Raw genomic sequence first — 22,310 nt, forward strand, 5'->3', positions numbered from 1 at the left:
TATAAGGCTATCGTAAATAATTTTGAACGTTTCACAGTCTCGTGAACAAAAACTTGTTTCAAGTTCTCTACTTCACTAGTGCAGCTCTACAAGTCTTATTACACCAGATTAACTTTGTCGATTCTTCCCATGTAGAAAAATAAAACATCGATAAATTATGGGTTTTAAGTAAGTAAGTATCTCTCCACTCTATACTCTTTTCTGGAGTTCTCGCTTTTATCTTGCTCAAATAACGAGAGCATCGATTATTATCTGGTTTCGATAATTGTGTAGCTTGAAAAATATAGGAACATATTTCATACATCATGTACGAATTACACCACGGGTAACTATCATTTTAAATTCAAACGGGTAAATCCCCGGGTAACCATCATTTTTAAAAACGATCAGATATAGTATGTATACCTTTTACAACACAGAAGTGATATTTTTTATGTCGGCCCGCATGATCATTTTTATTTGCAAATCGGCCCGCAAGCCAAATTGAGTTTGACATCACTGCTCTAATACATTCCCGCAAATGTCTACTTTAGTCGACATTCACTTTCATTTTCTTCTTTTCATTTCATAACGACATTTACAGCTGTTTCAAAACTTGAAAACAGAAAGTTTTATTTTTTAATTTTACAAACCTGTTTTAATACAAAATTCAATTTTAAATATTTTGCTTTCATGATATGGTAAATTTTAGCTCTCATTTCTTTCATAAATAATCAAGATTCAGTAAAGTTTTATTATTAGTATATTGATGTAAATGTTGTGAAAACTCATTGTGCTTACCTTATACATGACAAATGTTAGATAGAACATGAAATATATATATATATATATATATATATATATATATACATATATATACATATATTATATATATATTTTATATATATATATATATATATATATATATATATATATATATATATATATATATATATATATGTATACATATAAATATATATATATATATATATATATATATATATATATATATATATAAAATTATATATATATATATATATATATATATATATATATATATATATATATATATATATATATATATATATATATTACCTGCTTTAGCTGAACTATTGGAATTTCCACAGTGATAACATTCAGTTTTGTTCGTATGCATAATTTTTTTCTCTTATTAAACCGTTTTTTATTGACCATGTGTAAGCACCAAAGTGTTTGCTTATGATTCTTGTGACTATTTACATGCAATTAAGCTGGTATACGTTGGACGCAATGCTTTTGGTTTGCAATGATCTTTATTTTTTTTAATCTACAAATTGTAAAATCGTTCAAAAACTCATGTTTCAGTCAGTCCATTTTCCGTTCCTTAATAATGTGCACTGCGAAGGCTGTCTTTGACTGGCATATTATTATTACATTGACGATCTTGCATGCAAGATCGATTACATAAAGCTTTATTTCGAGTAAATTTGTCATTTCCATCGAGAGGAGTTCATTTTCCCGTTTGATCCCCACTTCCCTAGCGTGTTCATACATCGTCGCTGCGGTGTCCACATTGATCCAAATAGAATCTAACTGGACTTCTACCTTCCCGAAGAAAAATCGACTTTTCAAACGATCAGCCGTACTTGTCAACTCTATCGGTGCGTGGTGATGAATAATCCTGATATATAAAACGTTGGAATGTATATGTATTGTCATTCGATAGAGAGACCTGTGTGTAAGACAAATGGACAAAAACTTCTCAATGGCAACCCCTACTAATCTGCGAGCCTTTTAAAGAACTAAGAAACATGTTGTTAACAAACGAACCGTTCAATTGGTCGTTTACAGTAGCACATTGGCTGAATGTACACGAATGACATGGAACTAGTACAGCACCTACTACCACCTAACGAAATGTATGATCTTAACCTGGTATCACTGCAATCACTTGATATGGATATCACTGCATTTGTCTTTCGCTTCCCATAAGCGTTTGTAGAAAGGAAGAAACAATGCTGATAATTTCTACGGTGATGCATACGATTTGCATTAAAGTGAGCGAAAGATAAATGATTCGACAAAGTAAATTTTTTTAATTTTTTGATAGTCGATTTTACATTTTTGATGATAATTTCTGCGGTGATGCATACGATCTGCATTAAAGTGAGGGAAAGATAAATGATTCGACAAAGTAATTTTTTTTAATTTTTTGATAGTCGATTTTACATTTTTGATGTTTCAATCGTTTCATTTTGATTATACGTTCAATACATGAGGCTCCCCTTTTCCCGTTTGCTCTCATCAATATAAGATTTGATGTAGACGATTCTGCACCGGTTCCTTATCACCAATGTACACTTGTGCACGTAAACAAATCCAAAAGAACTTAATTAAAGGTCATCCCACCTAGTCTAACATTATATTAAACGAACTATACAAATACACATTTTGCAACATAAATTGTACGTAGGAAGGTCAACTCGTTTAAAATATCATACGTGAAACTAAATGACGTATCAGTAGCATGTACAACTAAGAGGTAATCATTTTACATCGTTTACAATGTTTTCCAAAGAAATACGGTGATAATTTATACTTCTACTTCCTCCATAGTTCGCGAAAGTCTGTTGCTATCAATTCGTCGACGTTGACTCCTTCGGACCGCATCAGCTCGACGATATGGCTCGTTCTTTAATCCCAGTAGGATATCTTCTAGCGCACCGTTGTAAACTTCGTCTTGTTGGAGCAATTTCTTTTCACGCACAGCGTGTGCTTTCAGTTTTAGTTCGTTAATAACTGCCTCCTGCAAATTACGATACGTAACGGTTACACCATGGCGATTGCAAAATAGAACACCGTCAAAGTGCAAAGTGTAAAAGGTTATTTTGCTTGTGAAATATCAAACTTATGGCTGACACGTCCAAAAATATTATTAAATACAAATTGAAGCCAGAAAACTAAAACATCCATAAGAGACATCAATGGATGTATTTAGTTTTTCTTTAGTTTTAGTTTAATCTGTGCAGCATCTACGTTTATTGAATGAACCTTAAAAAACCCTTATATTACAACTAAAGATAGCAGAAAAATAAAAAAGTGTATAGCTGTTTCTTCATAGTGAAATTTATTAGTTGAAATCAATCAGTGACAGCATATATGTAAGTTAGCATTCCAACAAATGATGTATAAATATTAGTAAAGAGATACATATCAAGCACTATGAATTTATAAAAAGAAATTAAAATATATTTGTTAATAATAGTTTATTGTAAGCACCATTCTGTTCTTCATTTTGTATTAACAACAGTGCAGTTGGTCAATGTTTGCGAGGATGCTTAGACGGTAATAAATTCAGCTGATGCTGCCAAAATGTTGACATTTTACAGACCACAAGTTTGAAAGTAGTTGAAAATAAATTAATCTTACCAATAATATTCATCATCGACTAAAACTCACAATTAACTGATGAAATGATAAACAATGCAACTGCTACGCTACTGTGCAAATATGAATAGTATATTTCCAACACAATTTTCTTTATTATGAAACATGAATATACAGTTGAATCTATTAGGCCCATTTTCTATTGGTCTTTTGGTTAGTTTTCCAACTAGAATTTGGTATTTGAACTCGAATCGTAGGTTATTTCTTGTTGAAATTGATTATAAACTTTATCAAAAACATTCCCATAAATTTGTTCTACACAAACAAGATGTAACGAAATGTAAAATTCTATAAACAAAACATGGCATTTTCATTGCAAATTTCAACTTATAGCTAATGGATAACCGCGTAATAGAGAAGCATAAGAGAAATTTTTAAGTTATTTATTTATTTTTTGATAAAAAGAAACTCTAAGCGCATCAAAAAAGTCAGGTAAAATACGTTAATATGCAATGTTTTAATCACGCAAACGCACACACACACACACGCATATATATATATATATATATATATATATATATATATATATATATATATATATATATATATATATATATATATAAATATATATATATACATATATATATATATATATATATATATATATATATATATATATATATATATATATATATATATATATATATATATATATATATATATATATATATATCTACATATCGACATCAATGCAATATTTACTCAGATTTACATTTTAGCCTTGATTTAGATTGTCTGCAAACTATACATAACACATTTAAAGTGTTTGTTCAACTGAAACATACTTCACATAAATGTGCTTTATTGTTCACATCTGATAATCTTTTCTAACATTCATCAATTCGTATACCTTGCAGACAACATAATGTCCAGTTGTAACAATTATTATAAAGATGTTTAACGCGTTGCACAAAGGAAGGCATGTACAATTATTTTTAGCAGCAAAATGTAGGGAAATCATCAACACAAGAAACATAAATGGTTCTGCAACGTGAGCCTTTTGAATTGTTAAATAAATATGAATATTAAAAGTATTAATATATGAACAGACGCACACACAACTACAAACACATCCACCCGGGAGCGTGTATGCCCAACAAAAGTCAGTTGTTTCTACCATTGACCAATCTCTAGATTCGATGGTAGAGAAGATAGGAGGCATATGTTGCCACCCTTTCTCAGCTTCGTGGAGTCAATTAACAAAAGAGGTACCGGAACCAAACACGTGTTGCAATTCCCGATTCATGTGGGTTAGATTTTGGAGAAAGGAGGTCGATAGTCGGATAGGATAACCATCGACCGCAGGGCGTACCTGTTGTTTCTTTTGATTATTGATTTTGTTATTCCGTAGTACCACCTGCTGTTCATCGTCCTTCTTAGTCGATGCTTGTAGAGCCGCTGCTTCCAAGCGCCGGCGTTGTTCATTTTCTTGATCGCAAGACTAGAAAGAACATAAGCAAATAAATGTCACAGTATAATACTTATGATAGGCTTTATGATGGCACGTAGGCAGCGCGGTAAATTGTACCTTAAATGCTCGCACGAATCGGACTAGCAACGAGAAGAATGCATTTGCATCGGCATTCCGTGATGATTCGCCAAAATATTCGATACATTCTTTGAACGATTCCTGCGATATAAAAAAGAAATTACAGCAGTTAAGCTAATGATTTAGTTTCTATAAACCAATGCTATTTGTTAAAACAGTGATTAGTGTATTTGCAATTCACAATGTCACACTACAGTATTCGAAAAGCTTTGTTATCCGAAAATTACAAGAAACCTCTTAACCCTTATGCATATATTGCATTTACCCGTACATACCTGAGCTGTTTTACAATCTGATCGTATTTTTTTCAACTTTTCTTCCGAATTGGAGAGGAAATCTCGTAATACGTGACTTTGGGTTCCCTTGCCACGTAGGTCAGCCTCCTTGCGCACCGTTTCCATGCCTTTTTCCAGTTCATTTACATCCGATATTAGCATCTCAAGCGACACCTGTGCTGCTTTGTCAATGCAGAATAACTCCGTATCGAAGTTCATAAGCTCGGGGAACTTCTGTCTGATTGTAGCTACTATGTAGTGCATCAAGCTCATACGTTTATCGTTCGATTTAGTGTCCAGCAAAGTATCGAGAGACTGCAGCTTGAAGCCATAAGCTGGGCCGCGTTTGCTACTGTTGAGGTAATTCCCGAATGCCAAAATCACTTCCAGTACCGCACGGAATTTTTTGGAGGACTTTATAGAGGATGATGCGGATATGATGGAGTAAACTTGCTGTAATATTCACCAAGAGCGAGATATTTAGCATGCTTGCCTAGTGCCATAGTAAGACTGCTACTTACCGGACTGATCAGATGCAGGCTGTCGAAAAAGTTACCTATATAATTCATTATCGATAGTTTCGACGAAATTCGTTCTACTTTCGTCAGCTGCAGCATAAACTTGTCTTCCTCGGTCAATAGGTTAAGATCCTTCTTCTCTATTACGTACTCCTTGTATAGCTTTTGCTCTTGGTCGGTAGGAGTAATCTTCTGTAACAGCTCCACATTCTCCAGGGAGAGTAGCTTGAGATCGAGGTTGTTGATCGCTTTGATAACGGTATCGGCCGGCATTTCTAGCTTTCTACGAGAAATTGCTGCAAAATAGTAAACGACGATGGAAAAAAAGAATAAGCTTACGCCTACATGTCACTCATATCTACTGGAATGCGAACTTTACCAATGTTTCTTAGTCTCGTGTGCTCGAGCAACGAAATGTGTTCGGGTTTTTTAAATCGTTTGCTTGGGAATGCCGTCAGCCCGTCCATATCACAGTTTCCGTTGCTTACTGGGCCACCCATTCCGATCTTGAACCGTTCTTCAAAGTCAACAAAGTCGATCTGTCTGTGCAGCTTTTCGTCATCCAGCTCATTGAAGATTGTTCCGCGGACCTGGTTCGGTTTCAACGCGACCCAGTTGAGAGTGGGCAACTTATACTTAGGCTGCACCTTACGCTTAATAGTCATTGCGCCATCGGTACAGTGGATGGCGTTGTTGCCACCATGAGGTCCACCCATCGGGGGTGGCGCTGGAATGAAGGTCGGCGGTTTGGGAGGAGCTTTTGGAGGCTCACAAGTGCCGTTCGCAGACATACTGGGTGGAGCCGGAGGACAGGGCGGTGGTGGAGGCATTGGGGCATTTACGGATGAAGACGGAATTGGTGGTGCAGGTGGTGGAGGTATCGGTGGTGCTTGCTGCTGTCCACCCGAATTGTTTCCGGTAGGACTGAGCTCAGACAAACCTCCTTTGGCGAGCAAATTCGATACGTCAGCTATGGACGTACCCTTCGGAAGCGTTTTGGTAAGATTTTCTAATTCGAGAAGCATCGATTGTCGACTTTGAGATTCTTGTTCGTGTTGTTTTAGCGCTCGCTTAAGTTTTACGATCTCATCTTCCACCACCAGCTGCTTGTTATACAGATCGTCCCGTTCACTGCGCGTCCTACTTAGTTCAGCTTCTAGTTCCCCAATTTTGAAGAGAGCTTCGCGCTCTATCTCACTCGCTTGATCCAATGCGCGTCCCAACTCATCTTCTAGTTCGTTTACCCGTTCGAGGGCAGCCGTCTTTGTTTCGCTGTCTTCCATAAGTGCTGCAACATCAAATACATTATCGAGGTACGCTGAAATTTGAACGTGCAACTCCTCCGATTCCGTCAGCCGAAGTTTCTCGAGATACTCGTCCATTCCGAGAGCGGTGAACTCATACTGAAGATGCACGCGATAGTTCATGTCCTCCACCGAGTGCACGACGATATTCACAAATTGCATACACGCTACCATGAAGTCGATGTTGAACAGCTCGTAGTTCATGAAGTATTCCATCAGCGTCTGGAACCGGCGTTGCTCGGAGCACACTTTTTTGAAGTTATCAAACGCGAACAGAATGATTTCATGCCCTCCCTTCACCAGACATATCGCTGCTAGCAACTCCAGCACTAACGCTTTCGTACGCAGTGATTTGTGGATCAAACTCAGAGCAATGCAGTTGATAGCTTCTCGGTGTTGAATCACCATGTTGAAGCCATACTTGTTATTCATGATTGCGCGCATGCACATGATGCACACATGAATATCATCCGTTGTTAGTCCCATGTTTAATTTGGCGATGTGGCGCGACCGGCGCTTTATACTGGGGCTGTCCATCATATCGCCCAGACCGGGCCGCATGAATCCGTTCGTCGTCAACTTGTGGTTTGTCTCATTGCTGCCATACGAGCTGTTCGCCCCGATGTCTTTCGATGTGAGCCCTTCATCCGACTCGGATTTTGCCTCTAATATGCGTTGCTCGTGGCGCATCATAGACAACCGAAAACTGAGATAGTCTATCAGCGCGTCGAGTCCCTGGTTTTCTTCGTCGAGGAACTCCTTCACCCACTCAATATGGTTTGTCCGTAAGGAGATTTCAAGGTCCCGCAATACTTGTGTCGATGTTGACTCACCGACCATCTTGCGTTTCTGAAAGTGACAAAACAGAGGACCAATTCCCATCGAATTAGAGGGATTAGGAGAGTAAATAAATTGGAGAAATTTTCATAAATGATCTGACGCATGGTGAGCCATTTTTTCAGTTTTTTTCCAACCTACAATAACACAATCCAAGGCAATTAGTTATACTTTGCGTGAGAGATTCATCATTGAAAAAAAACGCCATCACGTAAAGCTTTCACATTTTTAAATCTCATCATGTCAGTAATAAACTAATTGCGTTTGGCTATTATCATAAAGCCGTTGCATAGCTTTATCGCACTCGAAAAATCGAAATCGATCGCTTAACGTAACCGTATAACAGTGATACGGTCACAGCTGAGGATACGTTAAGCATGAATGGTTTCCCATTTAGGTAAGAAATGTAACTGGCTTTGCTTGCGCGTGTAAGCTGATCCTGAAGGTTAAGGAAGGGTTGCATCCAGACGTGCCTAGGCCCAAGAGATGGGGCTACGAGAAAGCTGATACCTAGTACTAAATTAACTCCCACAGTGCTACTCCAGCCAATGGTCAATGATGGCTTTGCTCGGAGACGGAAATGGTTTCTCGGATGTGCATACCATTCAATGATGGCACAGCTAGAGAACTTCGCGACATCACGAGAAATCAATCGTACGAATCAAGTACCATGCGTTCGGAAGAAAATGTGAAATTCAATACTGATAGTACTTACCCTATGGCTACGAGACGCCTTTGGATCGAGATAGGTTCGCAGTTTTGTAAGATAGTGTGACGGAGGATCTTTTGCATGCACCATTTCCTGTAAAGAGAGAATTACGAAGCAATGAATCATTTCAACGAAAGCAATGAATTACGAAGCAATGAATCAGGCCTATAAAAGTTGCCTTCGAAGGACAAACGATATACGCTTATACGCCTTACAGCTATGAGGCATGTTATCATTAAGCTGTCAACAATGAGAACTGGATCGAAAAATGCTATCGTACAACATACGTATAATATCGTGTGCTATTACATGGATGCTATTTATAAACTTATGAGCTGTGCGATACATTAACCCGGCACGACAATTTATCAAACATCACCAAACAGACGAATTAAAACCGTTAACGCTCGAAACCAAGGCAACGGCAGTTAGTCTTCAGTTTGCGGGGGTTTTTGTACGAATTGATGAGCCATAAATACATAATGCATAGGTCAGTATACTTACATCATGTCCCATTCGATAATGTACTAACAAAATGCGTATATTGCTCCAATAGCATACATTGTTGGTGTAGTCAGTCATCGTACAATGAATGTTTTTCAAGAGTTGAAACTAAAATCACTAGTAGAGACGCATGTCGCTTCAAAGTCGGGTTCGAAAAGCACAAATAAACAAAGGAGAGTAAGAGCGTGCATATTCATAGCGTTGCCTCTTAACTGTTATTATTATTATTTCAACCCCTTTATCACTAAGCTTTAAGAAGAACACCACTGAATTGCGCGTACTTCAGTTTTTTTCTTGTTACCATGTTTCACCATTCAGAGTCTGTACCATGAACTGGTAAAATGTACGGAAATACTCTATTGTAATTTCAATAAAGTTTATATATTTGCATGCAATTTGTCTACTAAAAATAAAAGACTAGAATAAGCTTCATTCATATTCCACTGCATTTTTCTTTTCTGATTCGATATATATTTTATACTAAGCTAACTCTAACCAAATTTTGCTCCAGAGTATTAAGCGGGTGTGCATGTATAAAAATAATTCTGCTTCTGATGTATAACATTTGAAAATCGTGCTCTAACGAATAGCTTAATCCAAATATCAAGGGATTGTGAGAATGGAAAAATTAAATTTATGCAGCTAATTTGATTAATTTGGGTTCAAAGTCGACCATATATGACCGACAATTTGTACAACATTATCCATTCTATATAAAGTGAAACAGCTCCATTCTACACAAAAAGTTTGCTTACCTTCTATTCTCGTTTTGATGCTTAACATTGAGCATTTTATCCGATCAATCATATGTTTGACCAGCAACAAATTTATTTCAAAACGTTAAGTATCGACGGTATATTTTAAATTATTCAGTGCTGGACAGCTCACAGTCTTGGTCAATACGATTGATTTCATAAGACAGTGAACGGTTGTGGAGGAATAAAAAATCATGCTTTCCACCAACTGATTCATTCAACATTCAAATGGGTGAAATGCAGTTTGTAGTAATTGATGCGCAGCGCGCAGTGTCGCAAGTTTCCATCTTGCAGGTATAACGCAATATATCATCGACAGGTAAGCTATTAGTAAATTGCACAAAAACACATTCTTCTTTTCAAGAGATCGTGAGTTTCGACAGACACGCAACCTGAGTTACAGCATTTCAATGTCCATTGAAGAAATTGCGTTTTCAACAAAGGATTGAAATAAATTCCGAAAGAGATCTTCAATCATTATTGATCAATGATGATTATTATTGATCAATGATCATTATTGATCAATGATCAAAGCCAAAATGTTATACCTCGAAAACATAATTACAATGTACCTAATCGTTGTGCAATGTACAAATTGTGAGCAATCGCTTGAACGTATTTCCGAAGTAATAAAACTATTACTAAACTAGAATGTAATGTCGGATGTAATCAGAAGAAACTCTGGTTTACTTTGATTTCTTAAGATCGACTTTCCACTAGTGACGTAGTAAAATGGAGTGTTAGGAAGAAGGAAAGCTTCTTATATAAAAGAGGCAGAGTGAAACAAAAAAACAATCACTAAAATGAAGCAAGTAGTTTGTAATTTGGTTAAAATTTGGTACAAACGCTTTTATTACATTTTGTCTAATAGATTTAAACTTAACGATCTCTTCAAAATGTAGACTTCTCTAGAAACTGCAAAAATCGCTTCTCAAATGACGGCCGAATAGAAAAACAAAATTGAAATACTGCTGCCCCCTCTTTTTCGGATTGTTATCAAATGAGCTTCTATACAATACTAGTTCAAAACTTTATCAAAAATAGCTCTACAATTGAAATAAAGTGTTATCTAACTGACATATAGTACTAATTAATAATCTTTATTATTTTTTACAAAGTTTGAATTTTTACATGTATTGCTTTATCCAAAATGTGTACAAAATTTTGAGTTGTATGCATTAATTGATGAAATCGTGAAACTCATTTAATTATCAATGTTAAGTTCAACCGATTAACAGATGCTTATAAAGTACGCGCTTATATAAATGCAAAAGTGAATGATGACTAAATCCCCAGTGCAAAAGCACACCAACTACGACAGTGTCGTAAAAAACTACCCAAGACAGCACAGCTCAGGAATAAAAAACTACGGACCATGCAATGCTAGCACAATGCTGAGAATCCGGTACATTTTATTTCAATCTAATCGGATAGCTTCAACTCTCCACACACGGTAAGCTTAGCTACCAGTGCATCATAATTCATAAGCAGCTTTTGTCCGGTCTGGCGGAACAGGTCGTTTAATTGCACAATAAATCGTGTATAGCACACATACATACTCGCGTGTACATGTTTCAACGGTGAGATGAGACGCATTGGGTGTTGTCTTTTATATAAAATGAATGGCAAAGCTCAATCTGACGAAGCGATTGCAATTTATTGCAAACCTGACTTTTGCAGTGACCTTAGGTATAAACCTCAACAATGGGCTACGTATAGCACTTTCTCAGGAAAGAATAGCATCCATAAACATAGCCCATGGTTTGACACGCTAGAATCATATGCTAATAATTCAATAGCTAGTGGGCGGTTCATACATACTGTGGTATATATATTTTACATTTTACAATACACTTAACTTACCTGATCACATATGATGTCCCATTTTTTCTCGTTGTCATAGTTCTTTAGTAATTTAGCCTTGTCCGGCGGAAGGTCCATCGAGGCCTGTAAACAATTGTTTGAGAGCAAGATAATTGAATGATTAGACTAAATTCACAGGCAAAGTCATAAATCATTTGATAATACGCTCTCCTCTGCGAAATTCGCTACGTAATAATTTATTCCGATTTGAGTTAAAAAAATGCAGCAAACCCGGGCAGAGTGTGAAATTTAAGCTATCGTTCAATTTAAACTAGCTTATGTAGTACGCGTACTGAACATAATATTTGATTGGAGTGTGTTGGAAACATTTTCACACAATCAAAACTTAACCAGAATTTGATTCATTATTTGCGTAGGCACATTTCTCTACGTGCGTGCGTGATGGATTAGAAGTGAATTTCGTGATATTAACGACCTAAAATACAAAGTAACCTTGTTCGTTTCAGCATATGTTTTCAAATTCTAACCCTGTAAACACCACACGAATCGTACGTGTACAGAAACAACACGCTATACCATAAATGAAGGTTTATGATTTGTGACGAGCATTAAGGCGACGGGTCCATCAGCAAAATGGCTTTTACTTTCGTTCAACAAACGGAACAAAAATGAATGAAACGGCCAGCCGGTAAAAATCGTACAAAATATCGGTACATTGCGGCAGGAACGGCGACCTACCAAAGGAAATCAGGTCACGAAGCCGCGAAGGTTTGTTATAATGTCTCACGAGGAAAAAGCTCTCGTTGCTACGGTAATACGGTACAGAACCGAGGCAAGAAAGTCGTAAAGCGCCATAGCGTTTACCCAGCGCAGCGTACTGTTTTGTCTTTGCCATCCTAATAGATGCGGAAAAATTAAACCGTAACCTCCAGATGTGCAAACCAGCTCCAGCCGCAAAACTAGACGAACAATGGTTCCTATACTATTCAGAGACCCCGTAGAAACACTATGACTAAACCCGCCATATGGCTAGCTAACTGTTTTCTTCGACGGCACTGGTACAATCGGCATCGTCGAACGCCAAATTTGCAACGTTTTCATGTTGCGGGTGACTGCTGATTCCTTTTGCTCCTTCGCGGTTGCGCAACGGACGATTCATTGCTAGAAACGCAAAGCTACGCGACTTGACTTGCAAATTGCTGATCGCCCCAGACTTATGACGATTGTGGATACCGTAAAACTAGTGTTCCGCTCCACGACTTTCGCATTAAGTTTGATTAAACATTTGAGAATACATATGAAAAGAATACAATTTTTAACTTAAAATATACAATTACGCAATTGGATTATGTCTACGCTGTTATGGCAAAGTACCTTCTGACTGACGAACAAGAATGAGCTCTTATGACCCTACCATAAATGTAAAATAGTTTTCGTATGCAGATAGTATAAAGGAGTACGTTATTTTAGAGTAAACCATGGAGCTTTGTTGGAAAATTATTTTTAACATAGAAAATTGGGCAAAAAGTTGTTAGATTCGTTGATAAATTTCAATAATTTTGGTTATGCGTCAGTAGTCTTATATTATGAAATCTTATGTTTATATCTTACAAAACAGTGATGATTGATTCATATTTTAAAATGTGATTCATATCAAACTATCAGTATTTGCCTTAACAATTAAGCGAATTGAATGTAACCCAATCAAAAAAAGTAAAATGAAAAAGGCAGCTAAAGCTCTCAAAACTGAACAGTTTACCACTATGATACTTTTGCAAACAATTTCTCAGTAAGCACAAAGCTTATTTTAGTTTTACATAAACGGTTCAGTCTTAAAACTCAATATAATTTAAAGTTCCAAAATAATTTTGTCAAGATTTTTGAAATTCTGAACTCAAAACATTTCAAAATATACATAACACATTAAACATGAAATTTATTGTCAAAAAGCATTAAACAGTCTAACGGTTCTAATTGCATCATTCAACATCATTCTTCATCAACCATATTTGATAGGATGTTGTTTTTTTTTCAACAAGTATACTAAAATGCAAAGAATCTAATATTGTTATAAAAAGGATTTTTAACTTGTTTTTAAATTTAAAAATCATATTATCGTCACTACACTGGTAATAATGCAACTGAGTTCACTGCTGATAATGCTGATAATGCTGATTTCAATTCACTGAAATGAATTCTGGAATAAGTAAGCTAACAATAAATTGAAAAAATATATCTTTTTATATGCAACTAAGGCTGCTTTTACCGAAGTATTCGTAAACAAGGGTATTTTTCCTGACGATCTCATGTTACATTGGAACCGGTATTCAAATAAACTATTTCGTAATTTACTCAGCTCTACAGGCACATATGAAATACTCCCACACGGGAGTGACGGCAGTGGGTTGATGCCCCATGAGGAAAGCTGATCTCCAGTTACTTCCCGTAGGAGGTACACTGAATAAAATGCAAAACCTGTTAACAAATCTTGTTCCAGTTTTGATAATATTCGATCAATTTTTCCCTTGTCAATGCCAATCTGCTTTGAAAAGTGGTAACTTGAAGGTACTATTTTGCAAGACCAATCCACGAAAATGTAGTAATTTTAAATTGAAACCATTAAATAAACGTTTGATCTACATAGTGCATATTTCAATGAATGTTGCAGTATTTTATTTCTCCACTGAACTTGAACATATGATATTTTGGTAACAAGCCTAAAATCGATTTCAAAGCATATGCGATAACAATCGTGTGAAAATTGTAAAATAATGTTGTTCTTTTATCACTAGTTAAACAAATAATAAATAAACTCAAATATATAATGTTTATTCATTAAAACTGACGACAACATTATAATGTGACGACAATAAAAAACTGTTCCAGTTATTCCTCGTTTTTACATCTATTTTGGACATGGTTTGAGAAAGAACCAATCATCGCCTTTATGATTCATGACAAAGTAATCTAGAGGTGTCAAAGATATAGTATTGATGTTAATGTTTCTGCTCCACTTCTAGATAATGTAGTCTGGCATATATATTTATGTAGACACAAAGAACCGTTTGAAAACAAGTGCAATAAATCAATATCGGACAATACGCATAAAGAAATGAACAAGTACAAGGACTTGTTTAATTATACTTATCATATACAGTTATCATATATACATATATAAATATATATATATATATATATATATATATATATATATATATATATATATATATATATATATATATATATATATATATATATATATATATATATATATATATATATATATATATATACATATATGTGAGTGTGTGATTAACTCAACGATTAACTCTTTGTTACATTGTGCTGCTTTATTTTATTAAAATGGTAGATCTGTGCAGATTGTTTGAAAAGGGTTTATTTGAACGTGTTTTTAAATTGAGTGTTTTAGTTTATCAAAAACGGTTCAACTTCTAAAGGACGCAAGTAAATGTGGTTACATCAAGTTAAAAACCATTGTAAACTGATATTTTTCAATAACAGCTGATAATATACGTTGTACTATATTAAACAGTGAAGTAAACGCGTCTATTTATTACCTAACCAAAACATACGCTTCAGTTGGTCATAGAACAATCGTACTGCTGGCTATTAATGTTTATTGCCAATAAATTTTAAACCGTTCAAGATCCGGGTAGCATCAATGACATCCTCGTCTCGGTAATTTTCGAGATGTAAGCTGAAGTTCATGCCATGATAGGTATTTAGTATTAGTCGGCCGTAAACTTCTTTCCTGCTGTATTCTTGTTTGCAGCCTTCCCGAATGCCCTGTGTATTTATGAACCTTTTAAAAACATAGTGAGGGTTGTGGTTATTTCTGGAACGGTGCCTCTGCTCTTAACCGAGTCTACTGGATGCAATCAACCCAGAATTCATACCACCAGAGTCACTTGTGGCAGCAAACTGCGTGATTAATTGTACGCTACACGCATTGGCCACCCTGTGTATCTGTGCCTGTTGAGTAGAGTTAAAATAAAACAAGAAATACGCCATCTAGCTGAACCTATTCCCTTACTCCTTCGAGTACTTCTCCGGCACGAACCACAAACCTCTAGTGTCCCGTTAGAGACTCCAACAATGCTCCGGTTTACGTCACACTCAGTGCCAGCAAAAGACTGCTGTACATTAGCATTTTCCTGATAAACTTTGACATTACGCTACCTTATGACGATCGGTTCGTAGGCAAGGAGCGTCAGATGTTGACAAAGCAAACACCACATGTCCAGGCAGCTGCGGAAGATGTTCTTTCACATTTCCGCCATGGTTTGATATGGCTGCAAACACGGTCGAACGATAAGCATCAGCCTACGTTCAAGTTTCTTCGGCTGAACTAGCTCTCCGCTAAAGTCGGGAAGCGCGCTTATCTGGTGTTATGGTACTCGAATCTATTTCGGATCCGGCTTACGGTAGAGTGCCTCCTGCACTGTGAAATGCAACGGAACACTCATCTCAGATGACTCGCTTGCTAGGCGGGTACCATGGTACATTTAATACGAATATTGACACACGTTTCAAACTCAACAGAACCCGAACAGATCGTATACAGTTAAATCGTCATGAAGGCTTTATGAAGAGATGCTAGAGGAAGTGCGCGAGTGCCTGTTTCTAAGCCTGTACAGTAAAGGTGTATGTGTGTTTGAACATGTGATACTGTGCTAGCACTGAAGGGAACGTTTCATTTCCTTTTATAACCATATAGCTTAAGCCATCCCATACAACATTGACGTCGGTTCGAGGCACTGACCTTATAGAACTTTGCACCAAATAGGAAACACAGCCAAATATACTGTGTCTCACACACCAATATCCTATAATAACCTTCAAAATGGTCGATACGGTAAAACTACTCAGCACAGTAGCATTAGATTCATCCTAAGTATTTTTTTGGTTTGAATCACAAAGAAAACAACCAACCGATAAAATCTAGCATGCTTTTAACCATGCGTGTGAGTTTTCGTTCGTGTCGCGCAAAAAACGAACACTGCGATATAATGGTATGTTTGACCCAAATACTATCAACGTCACGCAATAACAACAGTTCAGGGTCTCGTAAATTTGATTGCCCTCTTGGTGTCGGTCATTTCCATTAAACCACATAAAGCCGTGCCTTCTAAAGGGTCCGGGTGCATATGCTGCCGCTACGAGGTTGATCGACTGTTGAACGTAACTACCATTGCTCTCAATCAACCTCGGGTGTATTGCTATGAAAGGTTCATTTATTTTGCATCTTGTTGGTCTCAAACCCCACCCAAACATGGCAGAATGAAAGCAGAAAAACGGAATATACGGAACATTTGTGAGACTAAGCCAATAATTATCCTACCAATGATCGATTAAAACCGAAGCAAAAATGAAGCCTTTTTGTTAGTTCAAACGAAAAAATCATATAATCACACAGATGGAGTCATTGTTTTTCTAATTTAGTCCAAAATGGTGGTTTTTCATCATAAATCTCGAATAAGTTGTAATTATTATTGCAATAAGTTGTACTATTTTGAAAAGAATTATATTCAGACAATTTTTATTTAGAAGAATCATAAACACACTTTTGTGTGCCTCTATGGGAAAAATATATAAGAGTATTATTATAGTAAGATTGAAAACACAACGAGGACGCGACACGGAACACGGAGAAGAAAAAACGACTTGTATAAATCGAAACACATCTACAGCTAGCGAAGAAAATAATCGGGTGCAACTGAGCTTAGAGTTCCGTCACCATCAGCCACAGATGCGGTTGAGGTTTGAGCTGACTAGCGTAGCTTTACTGGCAGTGGACGAGACACATCCATGAAGTCACGCTTGAACCACTTTCCAAATTTCTCACACTGACGATCAAAGAGACAATAAGCCTAAAGCAAAGAAACTTTAGCAATGAATATCATGTTAATTTGAAAGTGTTGCACAAACAAAACAATATAATCCATGTTTAGTGTTTAAAACTTGTTATTTCAAATATTTAATTTAATTCAAGGTATTATTCGGCGCTTTGTAATATCCAAGCAAATTGATAAATCAATTCAAAATTATTCAACTAACTATATTTAACATTTATGAACGTTATGATAAATATCTTCTATGATAATTACGTTTACATAAATAAAACCTATGAAATATATGATATATATACCTTTAAAAAACTTAAATTTGATTGAAAATAATAATCTAAACATAAATGTTTAAAAACACATCAAAATAATGTTTTCGAATAGAACTGCCATTACATATGCATTCATTTTGAATAATTTATAAGCGAAACATGTTCCTCCAGAATCAGATACGTTAACTTGATGCAATACAATAATTTTTTTTAGTATGATCTAAGCTATAATGTTCATGGAGTGCGAGACAGTAGCGCCTATACACATCTGGTAAGTTTCACTTAACGTGAGGAGCAAACTTAAAACGGCGGAACAAATGACTGGAATTATTATGGCAATCGTCAAGCTATTGCTGCTCACTAATACCTGACCCGTAAGTAGTATGATGACGCGAGCGTTTTAAGCTCAAAAAAAAACTAGCCAGTATATGCATATCTGGCACAAACGTATTGACGTGATGTAAGCAAGCGAACCGGAGTTATGACAAAATGACTCCATACGCTGGCTAGAGGCAAGCTATGGTGAAATTTGAGATCCACCTTTCGTCGTTTGTATCACTTGCCGCTTAAACTCCAGAGTAGCATGATATAAAAATAATGAAAAATAATAAATTTCATACAAGGTAGGGTAGTTGCAGAGCATTTCTTGCCGGTACGATTTTGCATTGCCGTTCAAACCGTCAACAGTGGTTCAAACGTTGAAACCGACATTCAGTGCATTTAAACCAGGCAGCAGCTAGCAAACAACCTTTACAACTCCATCGGGCAGCTGTGCAAGAGAACTGCAAATAAGAGCCATGTGCTTCTGTGGTGCATCTTGACTTCACCGGAAATAAAGGTTTTCTTCGTCGTATCCGCACGGTCCCTTTTGCCAGCAGTTTCTAAGAACTTTTGGAAGCGCAACGAACTCAACACAGCACACACAAAAAACAAACCTAGCAAAGGGCGCGTAATGATGAGTCAATATTTATGCACTTCTCATCTTCGCTTCGTTCCGTCGTCACGGATGACATCGTTTCCTGACGGTTAACCCGCCATTCAGTGACATCCTGCTCCCGCGAAATAAAAAAAGTAAGCACCAATCTTCTCACGGCTAGCCTCCACCGCACTTCGTATAGATCCGCTCCATACATTCATATATTCCATCGCTGGAGACCTATATTGGAGAGCTATAGGTGTGTAGTTGTGCGCACTAGGAACGCAAAAAAGCGCAACAAACACGACCATAAGCAGATCTCGTTGGCAGCGAGCTGAATCATCTCAAGTGATTCTATAGGCACTCGAGTGATTTGGAAAAAATGCTTCCAACAGGCTTATGGCGTTTATCCTCCAGCCCGATTGATGAAGTCATTGTTCTCTATTGGACGGCCCTCATATGACTCATGCAACTTCCAGCACCTTTCGTTGAATGTTTGAACAGCACAGTCTCCGGAAGCAGCCATGCGTGGTTTATGGTTTTTCATGTGGGTGCGACAAAATTACTCTATACTCTCCGCTGAGCAGATGAAATCATTTTGCTTCATAAATCGTTGTGACTAAATGAGGAAATATACCGTTGTATAAGATGCTCCCACGTGCATTAGATTTTAGGCGATTTTAGGAAAAAAATTTTAGTAGTACAAACATCGGCTTAAACTAACGAAAGATAGTGCATTTTATTCATTCATGTTGTGTTAAAATTCCTGATAATCTGGGATTGAAGGTTTCGATGGCAAAATATTCGCTCAAAGTTGCAGGGTTACATTGAGTGCAAAAATTTTCGGGCATTTATTTGGCTATCAGCAAAATGAGTTGTTAAAATACTCTCATCAGGTACAAAAATATCAATGGATATGGATGGAAGGAACACACAATTAAAATATGTCAGATACAGGAGCAATGAGCGGAGCAGATGCAGTCAGTCCCGTTAAAAAAAATCAACGATCACCGCACGGATGTCAAATTCAAAAAAAAACTTGTCTGTATCATATTCTTTCCTTAGGACTATTACCTCAAACCAATAGTCATTGGCTTTATGGGCAGACAGTTTTGAATATTCTGGGGTTTTTCCAAGGATCCTTTCTTCCTTTTGCAAGCTTGTTTGGTATTCGCAACATATGTCACAAATTACCTGCTATTATATAAATACTTCGACGCGTAGACCCTGTAAATTTTTACACTCGTAATGAGACAACAAATAGTTATAAAACTAATATAGTTAGCTATCCTTTGAGTTACATGTATTTGCAAACCATTGTGCTCGATTAAAGGTAAAAAGAACATTAGCCACGATTCAAGGTGAACTAGCAATTTTTAGGGTAAACAACAGATTCCCCAAAAATAACCCGACTCAAATGCCAACGACTTGTTTAGAAAAACTCCCTCTGAACTATTGAACAGATTTAAAAAATTAAAAAAATATTTTTCAAGCTCGCTTTGTTAAGGATATTTTGATAAGTATACATTGTTAACTAAGTGATGTGAAAACAGGATTATAAATTATCAAACATCAAACATAAATAATCTGAAGTAACGAAAAAAATATTACATTTTCTTCTTGTGCGATAAAAATCAGTAAGAATGCACTGGAAACTCTAGAATTGAGAGAATTTAAATCTTATTAAATTTCAACATATGCAAGTTGCACTTTGAATTCAATTTAAATGTAGCATAAAAAGTTTGTGAAAATAATGTAATAGTTTACCGCACAATAGTTGATCTCATTTTATCCGTTCAACAAAAGTATTTTCCCCAGAAATATAAACAAAATTAACTCCTGTACCCTACAGCCAACACTTACCAACACTTTCGCGAATCGTCGATCGAGCTCCCCGGCATCCGGCATAGGCTGTAAGTTGCGCGATCGTATGCTGGCCTGCCGAACATGACAACTAGACGTCTTCCAAGTGTCAATGCCACTGCTACCGGATGGCGAGGGCAGTATTGAGCATGGTTGATGAATTTCTGTTGGTATCGAAGGATAGTTCGTCTCGACGATAACACTATCCTTGTTCAGCCGGCCACAACCCTTATCAGCACCGGATCCGTTCGACGAAACCGCGATGCTGCTGACAGCTTTTGACGATGATAGGCCCATTTTGTCGGTGCGCGTGGAGGAAAGATTTGTTTTTCATAAGCACTTTCCACACAGAACTATCACGGGCGGCCAATTCAGACCAATACACAGTCTGCATTCACTGTTTCCACACACATTTTCGTCGATGTTGATCACAATTTCTTTCTTCGCATTTTCACAATTATTTTATGCTTCACACGCACTATGATCTTCTTGATCTTGCTTGCCTACACATTTGTCACCAGTTCCCGTTGCCATTCCAAAGTACTGCCAGTGCAAAAGAATAAAATTTTAAAACAAAAAAAAACATGCATCAACCGGCCATCGGAACATCTATTTCCCAAAGCCCGTCAAAATCTTCGCCATCGACGTTTCCTCCCCAATGTGCGTACGTGTACGAGCAGCCGGACCATCATTATTGCGCGAATCACGCCTACCGGAAGCTATCGCCATATGCGGGATGAATACCAGCACTCTCGGCGAGTAAAGCCTAATCTGGCCCCAGGCCAACAACATTAGCGAGTTCCGCGTGATGGGGTAAACGTGCCGGCGCAGCGGAGAAACGTAAAAACAACACCGAAACGAACGAATAATATCGAAATAAGAATAAATATCACTTCCGGGTACGAGCAACCCTTCCAAATTGAACCAATACCACTGGACTGGTGCGAGGTAAATGTGTGTAGTAATCGCTGGGTTGCGTCTACAACTCGACATCGAGCGCGACGCAAATCGACACGTGCTCGCGCATGCACTATCTTCCGGCCATATTGAATTGTTCTTTCGCTCATATCCGGACTGCAAGCCGACGCATCGGTTCTTCGCTGCGTTAAATCGCGCAGTAACTTCCAAACTTGGGATGCGATCATAAGCAGCTGAGGTCGTTTACAGGACTCCATTGCTGGTTATTTCACGGTGATCGTTCGCTGTGCCAAGAAATGAATCTGAAATTCATATAAAAAAATCTCTTCTCCTTCATCGGCGCCCCGCGTCATTTACATTTCCGTTCGGTCTTTATTCTGGTGAGGTTTCGGGAGGATGGTTTTATTCCTAGTTTGAGCAGTATTTGGCATGATATGATGCATTTTATCTTCAAAATAAAAATGCATAAATACTTGTCCATACGCCTTGTCCGAACCGCTAACAATGTATAGCAAATATGAATAGGATTTTCTTCAACTTCCAGAAGGTAACAGAAAACCTACGGTAACGCGTTTCGTTCACAATGTTTACAAATTACTCTCTTAATCTTATCACAAGGAAAAGCAAATACAAAAAAAAAACTATTTCTCTAGAACACGTTCCACGGTGAAACGTGCCAACGCCAAGCCTGCATATGAAAATACTGAAGACTTTCTAGTTCCGTTGTAAATTTACATTTCATTCTACAGCACAACATAAACGGCACAACATTCAAAAAAGCCTGTTCATTGCAA

At 37.0% G+C, this 22,310-nt stretch overlaps 1 protein-coding gene across 1 annotated transcript; it reads right to left on the minus strand.

Moving 5' to 3' along the window:
* Window positions 1-1,087: 1,087 nt before the first annotated feature.
* Window positions 1,088-20,895, minus strand: LOC128727519 (formin-like protein). Its single transcript, XM_053821438.1, has 9 exons — window positions 20,599-20,895; window positions 11,720-11,803; window positions 8,604-8,690; window positions 6,127-7,900; window positions 5,751-6,043; window positions 5,230-5,682; window positions 4,934-5,035; window positions 4,718-4,846; window positions 1,088-2,764 (listed from the first exon to the last, which is right to left on the minus strand). Exons 1-9 carry the CDS (start codon window positions 20,893-20,895, stop codon window positions 2,552-2,554), a joined length of 3,432 nt encoding a protein of 1,143 aa, XP_053677413.1. The 3' UTR covers window positions 1,088-2,551.
* Window positions 20,896-22,310: the final 1,415 nt, after the last annotated feature.

The sequence above is a fragment of the Anopheles nili genome, chromosome 3 (assembly GCF_943737925.1).
Source record: "Anopheles nili chromosome 3, idAnoNiliSN_F5_01, whole genome shotgun sequence".
In the NCBI taxonomy this organism is placed as follows: Eukaryota; Metazoa; Arthropoda; class Insecta; order Diptera; family Culicidae; genus Anopheles; species Anopheles nili.